Source organism: Malus domestica, chromosome 06, assembly GCF_042453785.1.
Source record: "Malus domestica chromosome 06, GDT2T_hap1".
Classification (NCBI taxonomy): domain Eukaryota; kingdom Viridiplantae; phylum Streptophyta; class Magnoliopsida; order Rosales; family Rosaceae; genus Malus; species Malus domestica.
The window spans coordinates 30,092,607-30,112,907 of NC_091666.1; the positions used below are offsets into that span (position 1 = coordinate 30,092,607).

The 20,301-nt window shown below is 37.3% G+C and overlaps 3 protein-coding genes across 6 annotated transcripts; 1 reads left to right on the forward strand and 2 right to left on the reverse strand.

The window, feature by feature from the left end:
* Positions 1–17: 17 nt before the first annotated feature.
* Positions 18–4,406, reverse strand: LOC103437703 (M phase phosphoprotein 10). 3 transcript variants are annotated; one of them, XM_008376198.4, is made up of 13 exons: positions 3,696–4,406; positions 3,517–3,569; positions 3,064–3,244; positions 2,840–2,947; positions 2,586–2,723; positions 2,202–2,270; positions 2,029–2,070; positions 1,818–1,886; positions 1,555–1,626; positions 1,402–1,455; positions 1,135–1,276; positions 662–736; positions 18–582 (listed from the first exon to the last, which is right to left on the reverse strand). In XM_008376198.4, the coding sequence occupies exons 1-12, from the start codon at positions 4,353–4,355 to the stop codon at positions 678–680; spliced, it is 1,647 nt and encodes a 548-aa protein (XP_008374420.1). In that variant the 5' UTR covers positions 4,356–4,406; the 3' UTR covers positions 18–582; positions 662–677. The 3 variants fall into 3 exon arrangements, with proteins under 3 accessions (XP_008374420.1, XP_008374418.1, XP_008374419.1); XM_008376196.4 differs by having other exon boundaries at positions 2,840–2,950; positions 3,696–4,405; XM_008376197.4 differs by having other exon boundaries at positions 493–589; positions 2,840–2,950.
* A 2,958-nt stretch (positions 4,407–7,364) lies between these two features.
* LOC103437702 (uncharacterized) lies at positions 7,365–12,630 on the forward strand. The gene is made up of 5 exons (XM_008376195.4): positions 7,365–9,487; positions 9,968–10,954; positions 11,103–11,328; positions 11,482–11,624; positions 12,108–12,630. The coding sequence occupies exons 1-5, from the start codon at positions 7,721–7,723 to the stop codon at positions 12,405–12,407; spliced, it is 3,423 nt and encodes a 1,140-aa protein (XP_008374417.1). The 5' UTR covers positions 7,365–7,720; the 3' UTR covers positions 12,408–12,630.
* A 558-nt stretch (positions 12,631–13,188) lies between these two features.
* On the reverse strand, positions 13,189–15,998 carry LOC103437700 (uncharacterized). 2 transcript variants are annotated; one of them, XM_008376194.4, is made up of 8 exons: positions 15,839–15,998; positions 14,889–15,252; positions 14,725–14,758; positions 14,408–14,641; positions 14,190–14,279; positions 13,984–14,049; positions 13,792–13,883; positions 13,189–13,642 (listed from the first exon to the last, which is right to left on the reverse strand). In XM_008376194.4, the coding sequence occupies exons 2-8, from the start codon at positions 15,218–15,220 to the stop codon at positions 13,477–13,479; spliced, it is 1,014 nt and encodes a 337-aa protein (XP_008374416.1). In that variant the 5' UTR covers positions 15,221–15,252; positions 15,839–15,998; the 3' UTR covers positions 13,189–13,476. The 2 variants fall into 2 exon arrangements, with proteins under 2 accessions (XP_008374416.1, XP_008374415.1); XM_008376193.4 differs by lacking the exon at positions 15,839–15,998 and having other exon boundaries at positions 14,889–15,397.
* Positions 15,999–20,301: the final 4,303 nt, after the last annotated feature.

Genomic DNA, 20,301 nt, shown 5'->3' on the forward strand with positions numbered 1-20,301 from the left:
AATTTGGATGGTGTAAATACTAAAAAAGATAAAAGATATTTTTGTCTTAAAATTTTATAATTTTGTGTCCCACAAAGATAGAACGAGTCGTTACAAGGGATGAGATGAAACAAAAATTCAACCAAATTTCATTCAGTGAGATAACGCGTTCCATTACCTTTGGCGCACCAAATGTTGGACATGCGCATTCCGTCCCACTACGTTCCGTTCCATCCCAGTACCAAACAAGTGAAAATGTGAAAACAAAGAACTATTTCTACCAGTCTTAAGCTAAAGAAGGTACAAACAAAATCACAAACCATCCTAAAAATCACACTCCCCGGTCTTATTGATCGTTTGCACTGAAACCGAAACTCCAACGTCCGTCGGTCTTATTCATCGTTTGCAATATTCACGCAATCCAAATTCGACAACTTAGAAATTGTTTAGCAGATGGGTAGTCGTTACAACCAGGGGACTCATGGCACCGTTTTTGCTCACTCCCCCTAACCCTTTTCTTCTTTCTTCTCTTCTCTAATCAATCAATGAGTCGCGATCACGGCCTGGGTTGAGTTAACCAACATTTCCCTTATCCTTCCTTGGCTGCAATGTACAGAACGGTTAGAGCTGAAAAAGCAACAAGAAAACTACAAAAGCAATTTCATTCGTTTGTTGAGAGCACCTTGCTGTATAACGGCTTATTTCACATCCTCTAGGCTGCCCCGGGGCTTCTTCATCGCCCTCTTTACTTCCCTAGCTGTAATATTGTCCACAATTAAAGGTGAATATTGGTAACAAAAGTGGGATGAACAAAGAAGATATACATTACAAGAGTAAAACAATTGCTGCAACACGTCCAACTGGAAAACAATCCTAGACACAATTTCCCACAGTAAGTCACTTGACCAGATGATTATTCAGTTTGTGTGGAACTAAGCTATCATCTGGCCTAAAGAGTCGGATGTTCCTAACCACTAGTACCCCCAGGATATGCATGGGGACGCTAGTGGTTCCGAACTACCCCTTTTGTGGGGCATGCCTAGGTTTGAGCTCCTGTAAGGCCATAACTCTTACCTATCACCCCTTTTACTCCCCATAAAACAGAAGAAGAAAAGAAAAGGGAGAGGGTAATCTAACTTTTGCTGTCAAGCTTACCTTTAAATTTCCTTTTCTTGTTAGCTCTCCTCCGCTTTCTCTCTGCCTGTGTAAGCTCTGCTTCTTCTTTGATGTCACCTTTGCCGGAAAACACTTCCTCAGGAGCTAGCATTGCTGCATCGGACACGGCCACAGGTGCAATCTGCCCAGTGAAGAGACATCACACACTTCAGTTATGATTGTCAACTTTAGAGTAGAAAAAGTAGTATTTTCAAAGGATTCATGAGAACTTTTTTTTTTATAAAGAAACTGTAGAGTTCACATTACCTCTTCCATTGCTAGAGCAGGGACATTGGCTTGTACCGACATATCCTCGATAACCTATGCCACATAACGTATATCAAACCTGGCAATTAACAAACTACAAAAGTATACAATGCATGCATATAAATATATAAATTGTATGACTCAGAAGCATACAGGTTTTGGACTGAAGTGGAAATGAGAGAGAGCATCCAACTTCAAGCAAAGTTTCTTGAACAGCTTGCTTGCCTGATAAAAGATAATGACCACAAGGTTAGTGAATTAGCACCTTTAGGAACATAGAACAAAATCTCAAAATATACTCACACAAACACATACATATATTAGTATACACACGTGTGCATACAAGGAAATTAATTTTCGACTATTAACACAAATGAAACAGCAAAAGATAGAAGAACAAAGATAAAAGCATGCACCTCGTCCTTCTGTTTGTCTGTTAATGAAAACGGAGCAGAAGCCAAATTTGTCTTTTGAACATACTCTTCCTGCAGAAAATTGACAAACAAAAGATTGTAATGTATCTCAATTAGATGATAAGATGGACGGAAATCCAGCTTAAGGAGATCAAATTTTGGAAGAATGTTGGCAGCTTATTAAGTGATGCATTTTGCATCAGGAGAACCATACCTCATAGACATCAGCTAGACCCTTCTTGCTCTTGTTCTCGTCCTATACATTAAACAAAAGGGAGTTTTAACGAAAAGCCAGCAATACTAGATCAGACAAATTGACCAAGTTGCTTCATTTAAGAAACAATGGGTCGAAATTAGAATGCAAATATAGCAAAAAATAATGCTTACCAACTCTTTAAGTTCTCTTGGTGCTTTAGAGGGTAAAGTAGGAGCTTTTTGAACATCATCAAACCGCCCCTATAAAAGACATTAAGTGCAAATTTAGAACAGGTTGTATTCTACACACACACACACATATTTAGAAGAAACAAGCAACAATATAAATCAAATGGTGACAGAAGGAATAAAAATTGCCTGCGAATAAAACATGAGAATTAAATTTCTTTTCTGACTTATAGGGATCAATATAAACTGTCGAAAAAGTTTCCAATAGAGGTAATCGATCAAAATGCGGTTCATAAAATATAGCTAACTTTGAACTGAACATTTTAGATAAGAAAATATGATAAACAAACAAATCCTCGGAATGTATTCACGCAAGATGTTGTTTACCTCCTCAATCCTTTTCTTGATTATATCCTCAATTGATGCTGTAACCTCCTCTGTGATTACAGGGGGAGGTCTAACATTGTGCTCAAAATCCAGATCAACTTCTAGCGCACTGTTCTTTGGCCTTGTCGCTGCAGTTACCTGTTTCCCAAAGCCACAATTGTTATATGTAATCCACTTAAAGTTACATGGTATCATGACATAACTAACAAGACTATTGTCCAGCAAAAGAAGAACTTCAGAAACAGAAAAGTTACCTCTCCCTGCATGATCCAGCTTTTTGGCTCCAAATTTGCTTTTTCCATCTCTTCTATTTGGGATTGAAGCTTCTTAAGCTTTTTTTCATGGGTCGAAAGAGTTGTTTGCTTCTATATTAAAAATATGAAAACAAATGAGATGAAACTCCTTTTGAAAATATGGAGAATCTACAACTGCAAGACCATGCTCTCAAATTCCGTTACACTACATGGTTTGCAAGTACCTTCTCATCTTCTTGTTCATCTTCATCTCCTTCTTCTTGATCATCTTCATCTTGATCATCTTCCTCCTCGTCTTGTTCATCTTCTTCTCCGTCGTTTGTCCCCAAATCTTCTGATTCATCAATCAATTTTGATCTTCGTGTAGAACGCTTTTCCTTTTTTCCTCCATAGAAGTCTTCATATCTGTCGCACACAAGCAAAAGTTAAGCTTAAGCATATACTAATGGATACATGCACTCCCACAATACATATCCACAGATGAATCACATATAATGGATGCACAGACAACTGATTAAAAAGAAATATACACCATATACGGTATACCGGAGAAACAAATGCAGATGAACCCTAAATTTGCAATCAATTACTGATTGATCCATAGTCATATAATCAACAATTGTACAATAAACATGGAAACGAAAACGAAGCAATTCGACAAATGATAAATGTAGCACCTTGCAAACTTGTCTTTGTCATCCTCATCATCGTCAATGTCTAAGTCTCCAAGCTAAAATGACGAAATGAATCGAGTTAGAAACCGAAAAAAAAAAGACAAAAGCTTTCAAAATCAGCAAAATTCTCAGACCAAAAACCATACAAACTATCCAACATAAAAATTCGAGCACATCCTCACCCCCTCATCTTCTTCATCCTCCTCCTCGTCGTCGTCGTCATCCCTTCTCTTCTTTTTCTTCTTATCAGTCTTATCTAGCCCATATTCCCTTGCTTCACTTTCCTCCAAAGACTTCTTCAAATCCTTTATCTTGAAAAACCCGTCCTCTATCGCATTATTATCTTCCCCTTCACTTTCACTTTCACTTTCCTCTCTCTCCTCTTCTTCCTCTCCATCTCTCTCCTCACTCTCACTCCCTTCACCTTCTTCCTCCTCCTCCTCCTCGTCAATGTCGTCGTCAAATCCATCCAATTCCTCGTCAAAGCCCCCAATTTCAGCCTTCAAACCCTGGCTCTGAGCTTCCAGAACCTTCTCCTCCCCTTCCACGACCACCTTCAGCGTCTTAATCTCCTCCGGGTTCTTCTCAAACCGCTTCAAATCGCGGCGGAGGGTCGAGATGAGGGGCTGAGATTGGAGGTCGATTTGCTGCCATATCTGCTCTGCGTCGAATCCGTCGACCAGGAGCTGGTCGAACGGCGACTTGGGCGTGAAGGGCCTGAGGGAGGAGAAGATGCCCTGCAGGGCGGCTCGAGCCGTTTGAGAGAGGGCCGGGTTCGGCGCAAGTAGCTGCGTCGGTTCTGTGGCTTTCAGGGAATTCAGGGCATCGCTATTGATCGCCATGGTTGGAGAGCTTTAGGATTTGTGTTCTGTTTCTGACAACCGGTTCGGGGTTTAGGGTTTTAGATGGTTCGGGAGGGAGCAGCTATTGTCTACGTGTCGCTATTTAATTCGCCATTATTTGTGATAAATTTCTTTTTATGTTAGTATACTGAAATACAACAATAAAAAAAGGATATAAATAATATAAAAAAAAAATTGAGAACAACTTATGATAAGTCACGGTTATCCACCCCTTCTAAGGACCTGAAAGACTCACAAGATATTTTAGCCTTTTTTTACCACAAATTTAACTTCCAATATTTAGTAGTATTGCTGTTATTAGTGTCAAAATGAGATTTTAAAGTTGTTCTTTTGAGAAGGAATATGCACAACCAATCACTCACACACAAGTGAGTGACTTCCTTACGATGCAATGAGTCATTTACGACCATCGATGCAAGTGAATCTTATAACTCGTTAATAAAGCAAAGTTATTACGTTTGCATGATGATTTGCCTTCTCTTGTGTGGAGTTCCAAGTCCAACTATAATTAAAAGAAAATTAATGGAAATAATTTAAAACTTTTGAGTTTTAACGATAAAAACAAAATAAAATGTAGAGTGAATAATATCATGCTTGACTTTGTAGTGTAAAAATGTAATTTTTTGTTAAAGTAAACAATACCGGAAGTTTTTCGTTAAAATTCCTAATAATTAAAGGATGCATACAACTAACTAAAAAATATATATAAGCTTACCTATCTCACAACTTTCACCAAAAAATAAATAAAAAAATTTACCAAGTAGTATTTAAGTAGCATTTTTTTTTGTTAAACAGCCCAAAACAAAAGCAAAAAGAAACTAGTCTGGAGGGTCTATACAAATGGCACTGTCTCGATACAACACAAAAGTCATCTACCAAAATCGAGTGGACAAAGGGGGGGGGGTGCTCAAATCAGTTACAACCAAGGTCATAAGAGAGGAGAGGGGATTCTCGCCGAATCTTCTTTGTAAAGATCTTAGAAATCCTTTAATTATATTCGTTTATCATACATTATGCAGCCAGTTTTCGTTAAGTACTGTTTATATTCAATTTTAAATAAAAAAAATTATAATGATTTATAATCGCAAGATATACGATGAACAGATGTGATTTGAAGATTCTCACAAAGAGAATCAGGCGAGGAATAAGGCCATCTCTAACCGAGGGCTGGCCAGATGGCTCGTTTTAACCCTCTGGCCCTCCAAGATTCTCCAAGATATTAATATTTTAATGAACAGTACATGGTCATATTTGTCTCCGTCTCCAACCGAAGGCCAAAGGGCCAAAGGGCTCGTTTTAGCCCTATCACAAAAAACCGTCTCCAACCTAGGGCCAAAGGGTCATAGGGACAAACATAATTTATTATTTAAAAATTACAACTAAAATGTTGTTTAAGTTTCATATTGTATAATTTTTATGTTGGTTAATGTTATTTAATGTTGTTTCATATTGTTTAATGTTGTTTCATGTTACTTAATTTAATTTAATGTTGTATAATGGCTTAGGAAGTTATAGGAAAAATAGAATTTAAAAAAAAATATGAAACAAATTTTGTCAAATAGAAGTTATAGGAAAAAAAATGGAATTTAAAAAAAATATATGAAACAAATTTTGTGAAATAGAAGTTATAGGAAAAAAAATGGAATTTAAAAAACAATATGAAATAAATTTTGTGAAATAGAAGTTATAGGAAAAAAATGGAATTTAAAAAAAATATGAAATAAATTTTGTGAAATAGAAGTTATAGGAAAAAAAAATATGAAACAAATTTTGTGAAATAGAAGTTATAGGAAATAAATGGAATTTAAAAAAAATATATGAACCAAATTTTGTGAAATAGAAGTTATAGGAAAAAATAGAAGTTATATGAAAAATTTTGTAAATAAAAAATAATAATAATAATGTAAAAAAAAAATCAAATCAAATGCAACGGCTAGTAGCCGTTTCATTTGAATTTTAAAAAAAAAAATCATGTCGGTTATAACCAGGAATAACAAAACTATAAAAAAAAAATAGCCAGCCCGGGGCTGGCTGGCCGGAAGCAGCCATCCCTTTGGCCCTTTGGCCCTTTGAAATTCCGTGAGGCCCTCCCAGATTCTCGAGCCCTCTGGCCTAGCCCTCAGTTGGAGACGATTTTAAGGCTATTTTCGACCATCTGGCCCTCTGGACCCTTCGGTTGGAGATGGCCTTAGCCAAACTATCAGTTAACAATACCATGTTTTTCTCCCTGTAGAAATGTTGAAACTTCAATCACATATTTAATTGATTGAACAAACAATCGATGAAAGAGACATGAGACGTGAGAATGGTAGGTGAGAAAATGAGAAACTAGAATTGTAAATTACTCTACATCTCTAACATTCAGTGCAACTATAAAAACTTAACACCGTCTTCGACAAAATTGTTCTAGTTTTTTCTTTCAATAAAATATAAAATAAAAATAAAAACTTAAGACTAATTTGTATTTTTGGAGTAGAACTTTTGGATGTAGAGTAAAAAAATTTAAGCATGTGGTTTAAAATAAATTTTCGAATTTCTTTTGGCGTATTAATAAAAGATAAATAAATCATTGAACATTATTTTTATAAAAAAAATATTTATGATAACAAAAATGTTACTCTTATAATTTAGTTGTATCATTATTTGTATTAGATAGAATCCATTTGTGTTTGCGAGCTGTATTTCTATAAAAAAAATAATAAAACTACGTAGTAAATGTAGCATTAGTTGACACTTGACATTGACATGGAGGGTAATAGAACTGGATTTGGATCATCTCCGAGGCAACTGGTCGGGATCCTTCTGGCCAGTGTTCGTGAACCGTTGAATTTTTATACAACGACTACAATTATTATAACTTTTATAAAACCTCATGTTTATAGCCGTTGAATGAAAATCTAATGGTCCATGAACATTGATCAGAGGATCCGACCAATTAGCTCGGAGAGGATCCAAATCCAATAGAACTCACAGAGGGACAACAGAGACAACATTTTCGACGTCACGATTTCTCATCTCACAAGTTAAACCAGTCACACACTCATCCGCACCTGAAAACTAAAATTAACAACTTTTCCACTTCTTCAATTCAATTCAATCTCTCTCTCTCTCTCTCTCTCCTCCCGCCACTTCTTCAACCCTCTGCAACCGAATCGCTGATGCTAAACTCACTTCACAATCTGGGCTTCCATCAACTGCGCTCACGTCCATCGGAGCTCCACCTCGCAATCGAATCACAGCCGTCGGTTCCTCCCAGGTCACTTCCTCGCTCTTCTCTCTCTAACTCTCGCTTTCTCTGGATTTCATAAATTTCGAACTCGAATTTATGATTCATTGACTTTCCAATGATTAATGGAGAGAAGATTGCCGAGGCTGCCTCTCCCGATCCGTCCATCCCGTTCGATCCCAAATCGGACGGCGTAGGTGACGGTGGTGATTGCGATGGCGATGTTTCGCCCCGATCGCCTCCGTCGCGCTACTCCTCGTTCGGCGAGTCCGAGTACGAGCGCTATTGCAGCGCCAACTCGATCATGGGCACGCCGAGCATGTGTAGCACAATCACGGTTTTCAATGATTTCCCGGAGCCCGAATTTGGGTCGTTGAAAAGTTTGGGACTTGGGGAGGGGAGTGGTGGTTTGGATAATTTTAGCTTGGGAGGGAGGATTGAGAGAAATCGAGAGGATCGGAGATGTTTGAGTAGTGGTAGGATTGAGTTTGGGAAGGAGGATGGTAATATTGGAGGACGGAGGAGGGCGAGTTACGGGTCTAGTGGGTTGGAATTGTATGGCAATGAGGATGATGGTGGAGCTGATGATGTAAATGAATTGATGTCTTGGAAGCTTGAGAGTGGATCGTCGGGTTTAAGGGGGGTTTCGGATGTGAAGTATGGTTCGGATAATAGCGACGAGGACAGTGAAAAGGGTATGGAAGTTTGGAGGGGAGTTGTGGGAAATGATAGTATTGGAGTTGAAGGTGTGGCAGCCCAAGAGACTAATGATTCGAATGGGGAAGGAATTCGGAACCAGTTTGTACCTGAAGTTGAAGAATTTGATGGAAGAGAGATGGATAGGGAAGAAGGGACATCATCTAGAAATGAGTATTCAGAGGATGAGGGGTCTATGTACAACTATGGTTCGGATGATGAGCGCAAGAGCGGCTTTAGTCAGCAGAGGAATGTCCACTATTATCAGCAAGAGAAACCCCAGAATGAAAATCCGTTTCTTATTAACTCATCCGTAGCCTTTGGTTCCGATGATTGGGATGATTTCATGCAAGAAAGTGGCGGGAGTAATTTAGATTCTTTCACTAGGAACGTATTTGAGGACAGGAGAGGACGGAATGTTGAAACCAAAAGGAAAATTTCGAATTCCACTTCCATCACTTCAGTTGAGGATCAGAATGCATGTCAAACCGAGCAAGGAAATGATGTGAATGTTGTGCAGCCTGGATGCAAACAAGTTCAAGCTGATGATAAATTGGTAGAAAATGTTAACAGTTCCATGAAGCTAGCTAGTTCTCCAAGTTTTCTTGAAACCGATAGAGTAGTAGATGTGAAGGACATTCCTGTGGCCAGTTATCAAGTTCAAGCTATTGATGATTCGGTTGAGTTCACCAAAAGTTCTTTTACGACCCCTTTTCAAAATGTTCAAGAACCAGAGGTAAAAGATTCAAGAGATATGCTTTTCACCAAGAATCAAGCTCCAGGTCCTGACGAATCAGCAAAACATAATAAGGCTTCCTTGGTTGGCAATGTCTTCAATATTCAGCCGGATCCACAAGCAAAAGAAAGTCCTGACAAAAAGGGTTTGAGCATTTTGGATGATGGTGTTTCTGATGTGCATAAGTATATGAATACCGATGAAGTCATTGATATTGATCACGGTCAAGATTTAGAAAAGAAAAAGTTGGGGACTTTAAAAGTTAAACTGGACCCCCTTTCTGATCAATCAACTAATCAAATTAGCATCCATTCAACCAGAACTTCGGGAAATATGGAGACAGACTTCCTTGAGGACCATAAACCAAGTACATCGCCATCAATTTTTGGAAATAATACCACAAAAAGTTCTGTTTCAGAAGATATCCTTGAAGAATATCCTATGCCAGTTAAGGTTAGTCATGCTCAGTACACTTTTTCTTTTGAGTGGCACTAGATTATTATTATTATTATTCAACTTAATTATATTGTCATTCGATTGGCCTAAGCCACATACAATTTCATGTTTGTGAATATTTAATGCATATTATGCGTGTTGTGATACCAAGAAGTATCTCTATATTTATTTTCTGTCCAATTCTTGATACTCAGGAAACATATAGCTTATGTTAGTCTTCAAAGAAAATTCGAGTCTTGACTCGGATGGTTGCTTGTGTTATGCTCTTATTCAATCGTGTGTGCAGCTTACCAATGCTTGTTATCAGCAATTTGTGCATATTAGTCGTTACACCACCTTTTGCCAGTGATTGCTGATAAATGATATTTGTAGTAATATGCTATGGCAGCCTGATTTTATCCGTATAAGACTATTTTTGTGCGACTCTGTTGAGTTAAGTTGTCTGTATCTCATTTTTTTGTTTTACCAATGGTGCAGACGGATAATTCTGAGCATAATGAATTCTATGATGAGGTTGTTAATGAAATGGAGGAAATTCTGCTCGACTCTGCTGAGTCCCCAGGAGCAAGGTTCACTCATGGCAACAGTTACTTACAATCACAGCAACCTCTACCAGTAAGAGATGGTGGGTCGACTGCTTCTACTTCTGGTACAGATGATGCTCATTTGTTCAATCAGCATTCGTTAAGAATTGATGGGGTCGAAGTGGTGGGTGCAAGGCAGAAGAAGGGAGATGTCTCATTTAGTGAAAGACTGGTGGGAGTGAAAGAATACACTGTGTATCAAATAAGAGTGTTGAGTGGCGAGGATCATTGGGAGGTTGAACGTCGTTATCGTGATTTCTTTACACTCTATCGTCGATTGAAAACAGTGTTTTCTGACCACGGCTGGGATCTACCTTCTCCCTGGTCTGCTGTAGAAAAGGAATCCAGAAAGATTTTTGGAAATGCGTCTCCTGATGTTATTGCAGAGAGAAGTGTTCTCATCCAAGAGTGTCTACAGTCCGTTCTCCATTTCAGGTTCTTTTCCAGTCCGCCGAGTGCACTCGTATGGTTTCTGTCTGCTCAAGATTCAGTTCCTAGCTCCCTGGAATCATCATACACACCTGAGTCTCTTACTAGAAGAGCTGACACACAAAATATTTCCACTTGGGGAAAGACCATATCTCTTATTGTTGAAATTCGACAATCCAAATCTTTGAAGCAGATGCTAGAAGCACAATATTATACTTGTGCTGGGTGCCACAAGCATTTTGATGATGGCAAGACTTTGATACGGGATTTTGCACAGACACTTGGATGGGGCAAGCCTCGACTTTGTGAATATACTGGTCAATTATTTTGCTCTTCATGCCATACAAATGAAATTGCAATCATACCGGCAAGAGTGTTGCATAACTGGGACTTTACTAAATATCCAGTTTCGCAATATGCTAAATCTTATCTGGATTCTATACATGACCAGGTAATATGGAAACTAGCACACCTTTCTTTGTGATTAAATTATGTATATGTTATGTCAATGAATTACAACTGCATGAGTAAGCAATATACTGACATATTTTTAACATTTTACATCCAACTTAATCTAAGTATAATAATTTGTTTTGCAGCCCATGCTTTGCGTCAGTGCAGTTAATCCGTTCCTTTTCTCGAAAGTCCCAGCCTTGCTTCATGTTATGGGTGTGAGGAAGAAAATAGGCAACATTCTTCCTTATGTTCGTTGTCCATTCCGTAGGTCAATCAACAAAGGACTTGGGTCTCGAAGATATCTTCTAGAAGGCAATGATTTTTTTGCACTGAGAGACCTCATTGATCTTTCTAAAGGAGCCTTTGCTGGTTAGATTCTAATAACAACTTTATCTCATATCATGCATGTGTGTTTCTTTCTTATTACGGAAATAAGACAGATTTATGAATTTACCTCTGATAGCCTGATCTGATATGTATATGTGCACATATATATTTGTTGACGTACTATCTTTGTGGCAGTGCTGCCCGTGATTGTAGAAACTGTCTCAAGGAAAATTCTGGGCCATATAACGGAGCAGTGTCTCATATGCTGCGATGTGGGAGTCCCCTGTGGGGCACGGCAAGCATGCAATGACCCTTCATCTCTCATTTTCCCTTTTCAGGTGGGCATCTGCATTTATATTATACAATGATTATGGTTCCTGTTCATGTGGTTAATACTTTCATTCTTGTTGGTCTGTATTTATGTTCTTATATGTCTCTGAAATCTTTACTTCATGAATTGGAGCTCTGGGCGTTTGTCAAATCACGTTAATGGGCACCGCACTACTCACCTTTAAATTTTCCATTTCTACCAACAGAATCAAGCACTTAAAATCCCGGACCATAACACATGATATTGTATGAGCTTATAGGCTGCTTTTTCAATTGAAATCATCAGGTTTTGCAAATGTCTCCTCGTTTCTCAAATCAACTGAACATTTTGTTTCCTTTACTAGGAAAACCGTGAATTCCATATTATTGCAAATGTCTCCTCGTTTCTCAAATCAACTGAACTTTTTGTTTCCTTACTAGGAAAACCTTGAATTCCATATATTGAAGATGAATTCTAGATGTTATAATCTGACTGTGAAAGTTATTGGCAGGAGGATGAGATCGAAAGGTGTCCATCTTGCGCATCAGTATTCCACAAGCCTTGCTTCAGAAAGATCATGGAATGCACTTGTGGCGCACACCTCAGGGAAGACGAGCCAGCGCAGCTCATTAGAAGGGCAACCTCTGGGGTCGGGCCTGAGATCAGTGGTTTTCTGGACTTGTTTGGGGGAGGTTCGGGTTCCGGATTACTCTCTGGATTGTTTTCAAAGGCGAAGCCGGAGAAGCCAAGGGAACATAAAGACGGCGACAACGTCATTTTAATGGGTTCGTTGCCAAGCACTTCTTTATAATCACTCCTGGTATCATAGATTCATTTTGCTTGATTTGAAATATGGAAATTGTATTCGTTGCACCTGGTATTGAATAATCAAAACCGGACATGCCAAACATCGTTGTAGCTAAATCCTTGAGGTTGGACGAAGATATATTCTTTTTGGCTGGTCCTTTGTTATGTAAATTGCACGTTTCAAGTAAATTTCAGGTAAATCTAGGATGTTTGGATTTATAGTTCAACTTTTTGTTTGTTGTAATGTTAGCGGTAAAACCGGCTTGTCAATCATTGTCATATGGGGCAGATATTTCGGTGTTACTGGTTGTATACAATCAGGATAGACACATAATTATATACAAACGGTGATAGGGCAGATCTTCTCAATTGTTTCATTGGGTTCCGACTTCACATCGGAATTCTCTTGGAATGAGTATATAAAGGCATTTGAACTAAAATGGTTTATGAGATTGGCATAACTCTTCAATTTGGTCCTTGAGGTTTGAAATAGATGGAAATGGCTCCTGAGTTTGTCCACACCACAGTTAATCATTTTGGTCGTTCCATTGAGAAATCTCTGTTAAATAGGGATCAGAATAACAAAAATGTTCTCAATTTAATATACAATTGGCCAACTCAAGGACAACTTCATGGAAAGACCAGAATGATTGGCGGTAGACAAATTCAAGGGTCACTTCTATTGATTTTAAACCTCAGGAACCAGAACGAGGAATTATGTCAAATCTCTAAGACTATTTTGGCTAAAAAAAAAAAATTATTAGTGGGGAATTTACAAAAGTAGATTAATTGAATGGTAGAATATATTTAATGCAACTTCCTTCTGATATGCCTAATGTGTATGCAGTTGCAAGTTGCAACCTACAAGTATATGCCATTGATTAAGGAAATGCTTTGAGCATCCAAAACTAAATCACCAAGCAAACAATTTCCTTTAACCTGTTGAAGGCATTGTCTCCATAACCCTGAACTCTGGTCTCTGGACTTCTGTTTGCTCTCCTTCTACGAAGAATTTCGAAAGTATATTTCTTTCGGGATACTGTACGATGTCTGGTTTCAGCTCGACGCCTGAACTACCTCGCGCATTGATACGATTCAGGGTATCGCGTCGAAAACAGATGGTATTTGAGCTTCATTACCAGAACAAAAATGCTGTAGCATGGGATGTGCAGTAGACCGACCGACAAGTACCACAGCGGAGCATATGGAGATGACAAGTCTAGAAATGGATACGGCCACCTGCATTTGAAAGGCGAAAATCGTCACTACGAGTGGAAGCTTATGGTGCAGCGAAATGACACGAAAATAGGTTTCTGTAGGAATTTGGAAAACTGAATATAACTATAACATTTCTGAATACGGGAAACCAAAAGAGACGACGATTTTACCACAGCTTGACACAAGCATGGAAGAGCCACTGGAAAACTACATAAACGATCGTCCACAGGAAGAAATATCCGATTCGGAACCAGGGAAATGGCTGAAAATCGGAAAAGTTATCGATGTTAATCGTCAAGTATTCATATGAACTGGAAACCCTACAGTGAGTCGAAAATTTTGAGCTGAAAAGTTCGACTTACCAAGCTATTCAACGCGGTATCAGCGAGCAAGAAAACTGCGTTGATCGTGTGCATATTTATGATCAGCTGTCAGGAAAAGATGAAACATGTAAATCTAATACCGTAATCGTTGAATACATGAACTAATCACGAGATTATGATGCGATTAGAAAATCGAAAACAGACGGAGAAGATGAGCAGAGTATTATATGGCTTATTGCACTTACAAAATTCAAGTTGTAGTCTTTGATTGTAAGAAAAGGAACAAGTACGAACCAGAAGACACAATCCGTGAGAAGGACAGCGCCGGCATTCATCTGTTTACACGTAAACACGTAGCGGTTAAGCTAATTAAACAAGACTATGAACCATTAAGCTTAATGCTGCAGAGTCTTGAAGGCCAAGTTAAAATTTATAGTTACAAGTTCTAAGACGTTTTCGTTACCTGGAAAATTATTTGGAAGATATAACCCGAAAAGCCAGCAAGTTGGCGAACTTGAGGTTGTTCGACATGGGGGCCTGAGGGTTTCTCTATGATTGAATCTTTGGAAGAACCTCCATGTGAAGGAGTCACATGAGCAGAGCCTTGCTCTGTATCCACCTCAAAAATATCAACCCTATCGCCGGCAGTTTTCTTATGGTAGCGGTAGCATCCCCGAATGGAGAGCAACGATCCAAGCTACACATGGAAATCGACATCAGCATCAACTGAAAAATAAGAAAAAGAAGAAAAAATGTTCAAGCAGAACAAAAAAAACTTACCCCAAAATAAATTGTGATCAAAGTAAAAGTCCACCTGTCCAGAAAGAAGCCAAATAACTACAGATTAGGAGAAGCACTTGTAAAAAAAGCTGGACTCATATCTTCACAGATAGACTATAAAGTGCTATTGAGTTCATCAAATGGCTCAAGAGATGACAACTTACTGTGTGTAGTAGAGAAAAATGCTGCCTCCATCCACGGAAGCGGTAATGATGAGCAGAACCAAGAGCACAATGAAAGCGAAAACCCGAAAAGCCAGGAGCCAAGCCGGGTGAATTCCCTTGAGGCATGGTCTCCAAGTCTCATCCTCAAACAATGTTCCTGCAGACGTTTGTTGCTGGTTTTCTCCGCTGTTACCGCGCTTTGAACTGCGCGGTCTTTCTTCGTATTTGCAAACCAGAATCACCGAAAGAGTCATCGCAATCGATATCCATATCGTGCAGAGCAAGACCCTCCAGTTGATCCAGTAACTTGAAGTTGTTGTGTCCGCAGTCATGATTGGCTGCCAAGAAGAACCTTTTGGAACTCCTGTTATAAAACCCATGGTGTTATAACTTTTTTACTTAATTATCTGGTTGTTTTTTCACCAAACAATGATTAGGGATGCCTGGAAAATTGAAGTTTATGGAGTGGATAATGATTTATTTAAGAAAACTGAGAAAACCCAAAAGGCAGAATATGTTTTCGAAAGCGAAGAGCTTAAAAAAAATCACAAAAAAAAATAAAATCGAAAAAAATAAAATAAAAGAATAAAATGGAGGAATAAATAAGGTGATGAAAAAGTTAAAGTTGAAATGCTCAAAGGAACAACCAAATGACGAACAAATTTATGAAAATCCAGATCCAGAGAGGAAGAAGAGAGAAGACAGATAATATAATACTAATGCAAAGAAACTACATTTGCAGAAGAACTTGGTTTTTGTAGGATCAAATGCAAACCCAAAAACCGGAAAACAAAACCCTACTCGTATATGAACACATTAAGGATTGAGATTACGCAGAGATTCCAAACTTTAGGTGGATTTTTCGAAATATTACTAAATTATACAAAAAAAATGGGACGAAAAGAAGCAGAAGCAGCTAAATTCAAAGCAAGGGAAAGGTTGATACTTACAAGGGAAAGCAAAGAAGACGCGGTGGTGTTTGAGAGGGAGTACAGATGCTTTGCTTCTTTGCTATGGAGGGAGAGAAATCTAGAGAGAGAAAGTGGGGGGGGGGGGAGAGAGAGAGACAGAGACAGAGGAAAAGGATGGGATGCTTTGAGCAGAAGACATAAGGCTCCCCACTTCCCTTTTTTACATATATATTCAGCAAAATCTTGCAAGAAAGACCAAAGTCCTCTGGAGTCGCAATCTCTCTCTCTCTCTCCACATTTCCATGCAAATATTAAATTCCTGATAAATTGTAAGCTTTCATCAACTTTCTTGGATATCCATATTTTAGTTAATATTATGTCTTTCTTAAGTTACCAATATTTAGAAAAAACCAGGCAGGGAACAATTGTCTGTGAATCTTTTTCATTGGAATTCATGCTTGATAAAAAAAGGAGTCTTGGTACTCAAAAAGCACCCTCAAGGAATAAAGCAAACTGTGTTTGGGTGGATTTGAGCCAGTTAACCCATTCAAAAGTAACTTATTAAAAAAACACATAAAAAAAATCATTCAATTCAAAAGCACCTTATAAAAAAAACACATTAAAAAGTAACTCTCTCTCTCTCTCTCCCTCTTGAGTAATTTTGCGGTGAAATTGTAACAAGATCTCATGCAGTGTTATCAATTTATTTCAGTGTATTCTAAATTAAAAGGGTTATTAGGTAATAGAAATGCTTTTTGAAGAAGTGCTTTTTTAGAAAGCATTTAGATTTGAGATAAACATTTCAATAATTTTTATGATAATGTTTAATTTAAGTGTATATGAGCATAAGTGTTCTAAAAAAAAAAAACAGTTCCAAACCAACTCTAATATATATGGATTGGTAAAATGTATGTGAAAAGTAAGTAGTAAGAGTTCTTACTCAAAATTGTTCGTTGACAATTCATAGAACTTCATGTTTATGATCAAAACTCTTTCATATTATAAATCCCTAAAAATCGTTTCTAAAAGAAAAAAAATCAATTAAAACTAAAGTCAATAAATCATCAAACTGTATAAAAAATGAAAATAAAAAAGAATTTCACGTTCTTCCTTTCAGGATTGCAGCTTTCTCCAGCAAACAAATGAAACTGGGTAGTTCTATCAAAATAAATTGATTTTGGAATTGGTAAAAGCATTACAAAATGTCAGTATTTACTAAAATAAATTGATTAAACAACCTTAATTTTAATTTATTTAAAAAAAAATTACAAAGTAATTATAATATAAACGGTTCTTACGGTGGTCTAGCGGTGTTGGAAAAGTAATTGGGTAATCGAGTTGCCATGATTTTGTGACAGAACTTAATTTTGACCAATGATTACGGACACATGAAGTCATGATTTTTTCAATCAGAATAGATATAATGAAAATGGGAAGTAGGACCCATTAAATTCTGAAACTTGCCTATTGTAAACATATATGGGGGTCTCTAATGTGTAAAGAGCAATGATCGTGTTAACTTTCAGTTAAAGCATAAGATTGTACCTGTTCATAGCCTCAGAGATCGTGACCTACCTTGACTTACTTGTCTGTTAGACCAGACATATCACCTATTTGATTCACTTTATATCATCTTTTGGTTATGCATTATATATTATTCTGTGTCCGCAATCGTAATAATAACTAGCTTGAGAAAATCTTTGATCAGATTATCTGATCATGTGAATATTATGATTAACATTAAAGAAATATGAGAGATTCGGTTTTCTTTTGGTTATGCATTCTATATTATCTAGTGTTCATGATGAGAACTGGTTCGAAAAAATCATCGATCAAATTATCCAATCACATGAATAGTTCTACTAACATTATACAAGTACGAGAGATTCGTCATTTCAATCTTATCTTTCTCCATGCTAATCCCACTCCTTCAATTTGCCTATTCCGACCAACATCACAAAATTACGAGGGACTACGTATTTAATTTCGTCTGATCTCACGCTAGTACTAACCCGTAAGAATACCCTATACGGCAGCCCTACTTATGAATGTGGGCTAGTACCGACCCCTAAGACTATCCTATACGGCAGCCCTATGAATGTGGTGTCCACTATTTGACGGATTGTTCAGTTTTATAAAAGTGGACCAAAAACCACCGCCCTGAATGGCTTTATAGCTTTCATCATAAGTTATAAATCAAAAGCGAAAAAGAAAAAGACACCGAAGGAAGAAAATAAAAAAGAAAAATAAATAAAATTTAGAAAATTAACAGTGGTTAATTAAATTAATTAATATGACATCCACACCCCAAAACGGGTGAAGGTTTTGCAGAGCATTTCTCTTTGGTTACTTTTTATTTTATTTTCTTTTTAAAAAGAAGACAATAAATGCAAGTCACGGTTATCCAATTTTTCTGGACTCGAAGAGGCTATGAAAGTTTCACTCTACCTACAAACTTCTCAGCTCAGAGCATCGAACACGAAACCTCTAAATTTTAGTTTTTATTTTATATATATTTTTTTTGCTTTTGATTCACTGCTACATAATATGAACTTGTGACGTGGATGGAAATTGACAAGTGCATCGCAAAGCAGGAGTCAAAAAAATAGTCGTTAGTTAGGACGGTGACAAGCGTGATTTCCAAAGAAGCACAAATCTGGGCAGAAGGGACGCCACTAATTGCTTGGACAATGGGCAAACATAAATCAGGGGCTTTCAATAATATTTTGTCAAAAAAAAATTATTGTACGAAACACATTCACGTAGTATAATTATACATGTTACAGTTATAAATCCGTCATCAACATAACACACACATTAATTATATCATGTGGGTGCTAGTCACGCAATTTTTTTATGGGTGTGCTATCCACACACCTCATTTTACTTCTCATACATCATTTGATAATTTATGTCCGTTGATCTTCTTCAATTCATCTGATCCGACGGCCAAAAATTAAAAAGGTATGTGAGAAGTAAAATGAGGTATGTAGATATCACACCTCTTTTTTTATCTCACATTTCCCTTGTTAATTTTTATCCTTTGATCTTTTTTAATTCTATCCGACTTCTGAAAATCGATAGAAATGAAAGTCAAAATAGATGTGTGAATAGAATCACCCTATTTGAAATACTTATTTTGTTCATGAATTTTTTAAGATTTGGAGGATTATTTCTAACTATTCTGCGTGTTCTTAAAATTTAAACGGATACATAGTAAAATAACGAAATGATGATTACATAATAATGAAAAAAAACATTGTTCTTATCTAAAAGAAATATATAGTTCGATTGTTTTTGTTTTCGGGCTACTATGAAAGGATACTATACTAATTCTATAATGATGAAAAAAAAATAGTGACAAAAAGAAGAAATTGTAAGGTTTGGCATCATTACGTGTATTATGGGGCCGAGACACAAAAAAATTGTACCTACTTTAACTTCCTATTTCCTAATTATAAGGCCCACAATGTCAGAGTTTGAAATTTGTTCTAGTGGGGACAACTGGAAAAACTAATAAAATCTTATTATGGGCTCTTTCTAGGTTAAAATCCTGACTCCGCCACTGAAAGTATATGAATGTATGCTTGATAGTAGATACTTATATCTTCTTCAAATATAACAAGTGTACACATATGATTGCAGTTTGCAGCTCAATAACGAATTACTTGTGTGGGGGGATATGCCCCCAGGGGCCCAGTGAACCTTCATTGGCTCTGTTCATGCCTATCCCACGCTGGTACCACCCTCTCTCTCATTGTCCCCTAGTCAGATTTTCGGACAAAAAAACGTCTCCCACAAAAGGGGTTAGAGAATAGGATGAGTGAGGACATGTTGGTATACCTTGCAATTGTTAATTGAAGAACCCTAATTTTATTAACTTACTTTATAACTGCTAAGTATAGTACTTAACATTATAATTAAGTACTTATAGACTATAAAAAATGATTAGATCCCTCACCTCACGACCCATTGTCGTCACCACAGGCTGATTGAATAAAAATTTGTTAATTATGCTAAGGAAGTTTAAGAATATGATTTAGGAGGCAAACAAAATCATTTCTCCACACATCATAGATACTTCTGTTCTAACAGAAGATCACTCTTCAGTTAGTTCATGCCGAAAGCTTGAATAGGTTAGCAAAAATGAGGTTAATTGGTAGACACTAGACATTTCAAAGTAATTTTCTTTTCAGATATTTTAAACCGTTTTTAGCATATGGAAATAGAGATTCAAACTTGGGTGTAAAAGGGTACGCACATTGCCTAAGCCAGCTAATCAAATCCATATATGCGGCTTTTCTAAGAACTTTCCATATCCTACACTACTCTTAACAACCGAAATGGGATATTCTTAAACTCCGAGAAAAACTTTCTTGTCTGGAGATGTATATTCTCTTAATACAGCACTCATCGCGTGACTTGAGTCTCACAAAAAGAGAGAGGTATGCACCCTCGTGGGCATAAGTTGTTCCCCATGCCCCCATCCACCTTGTCCCAAT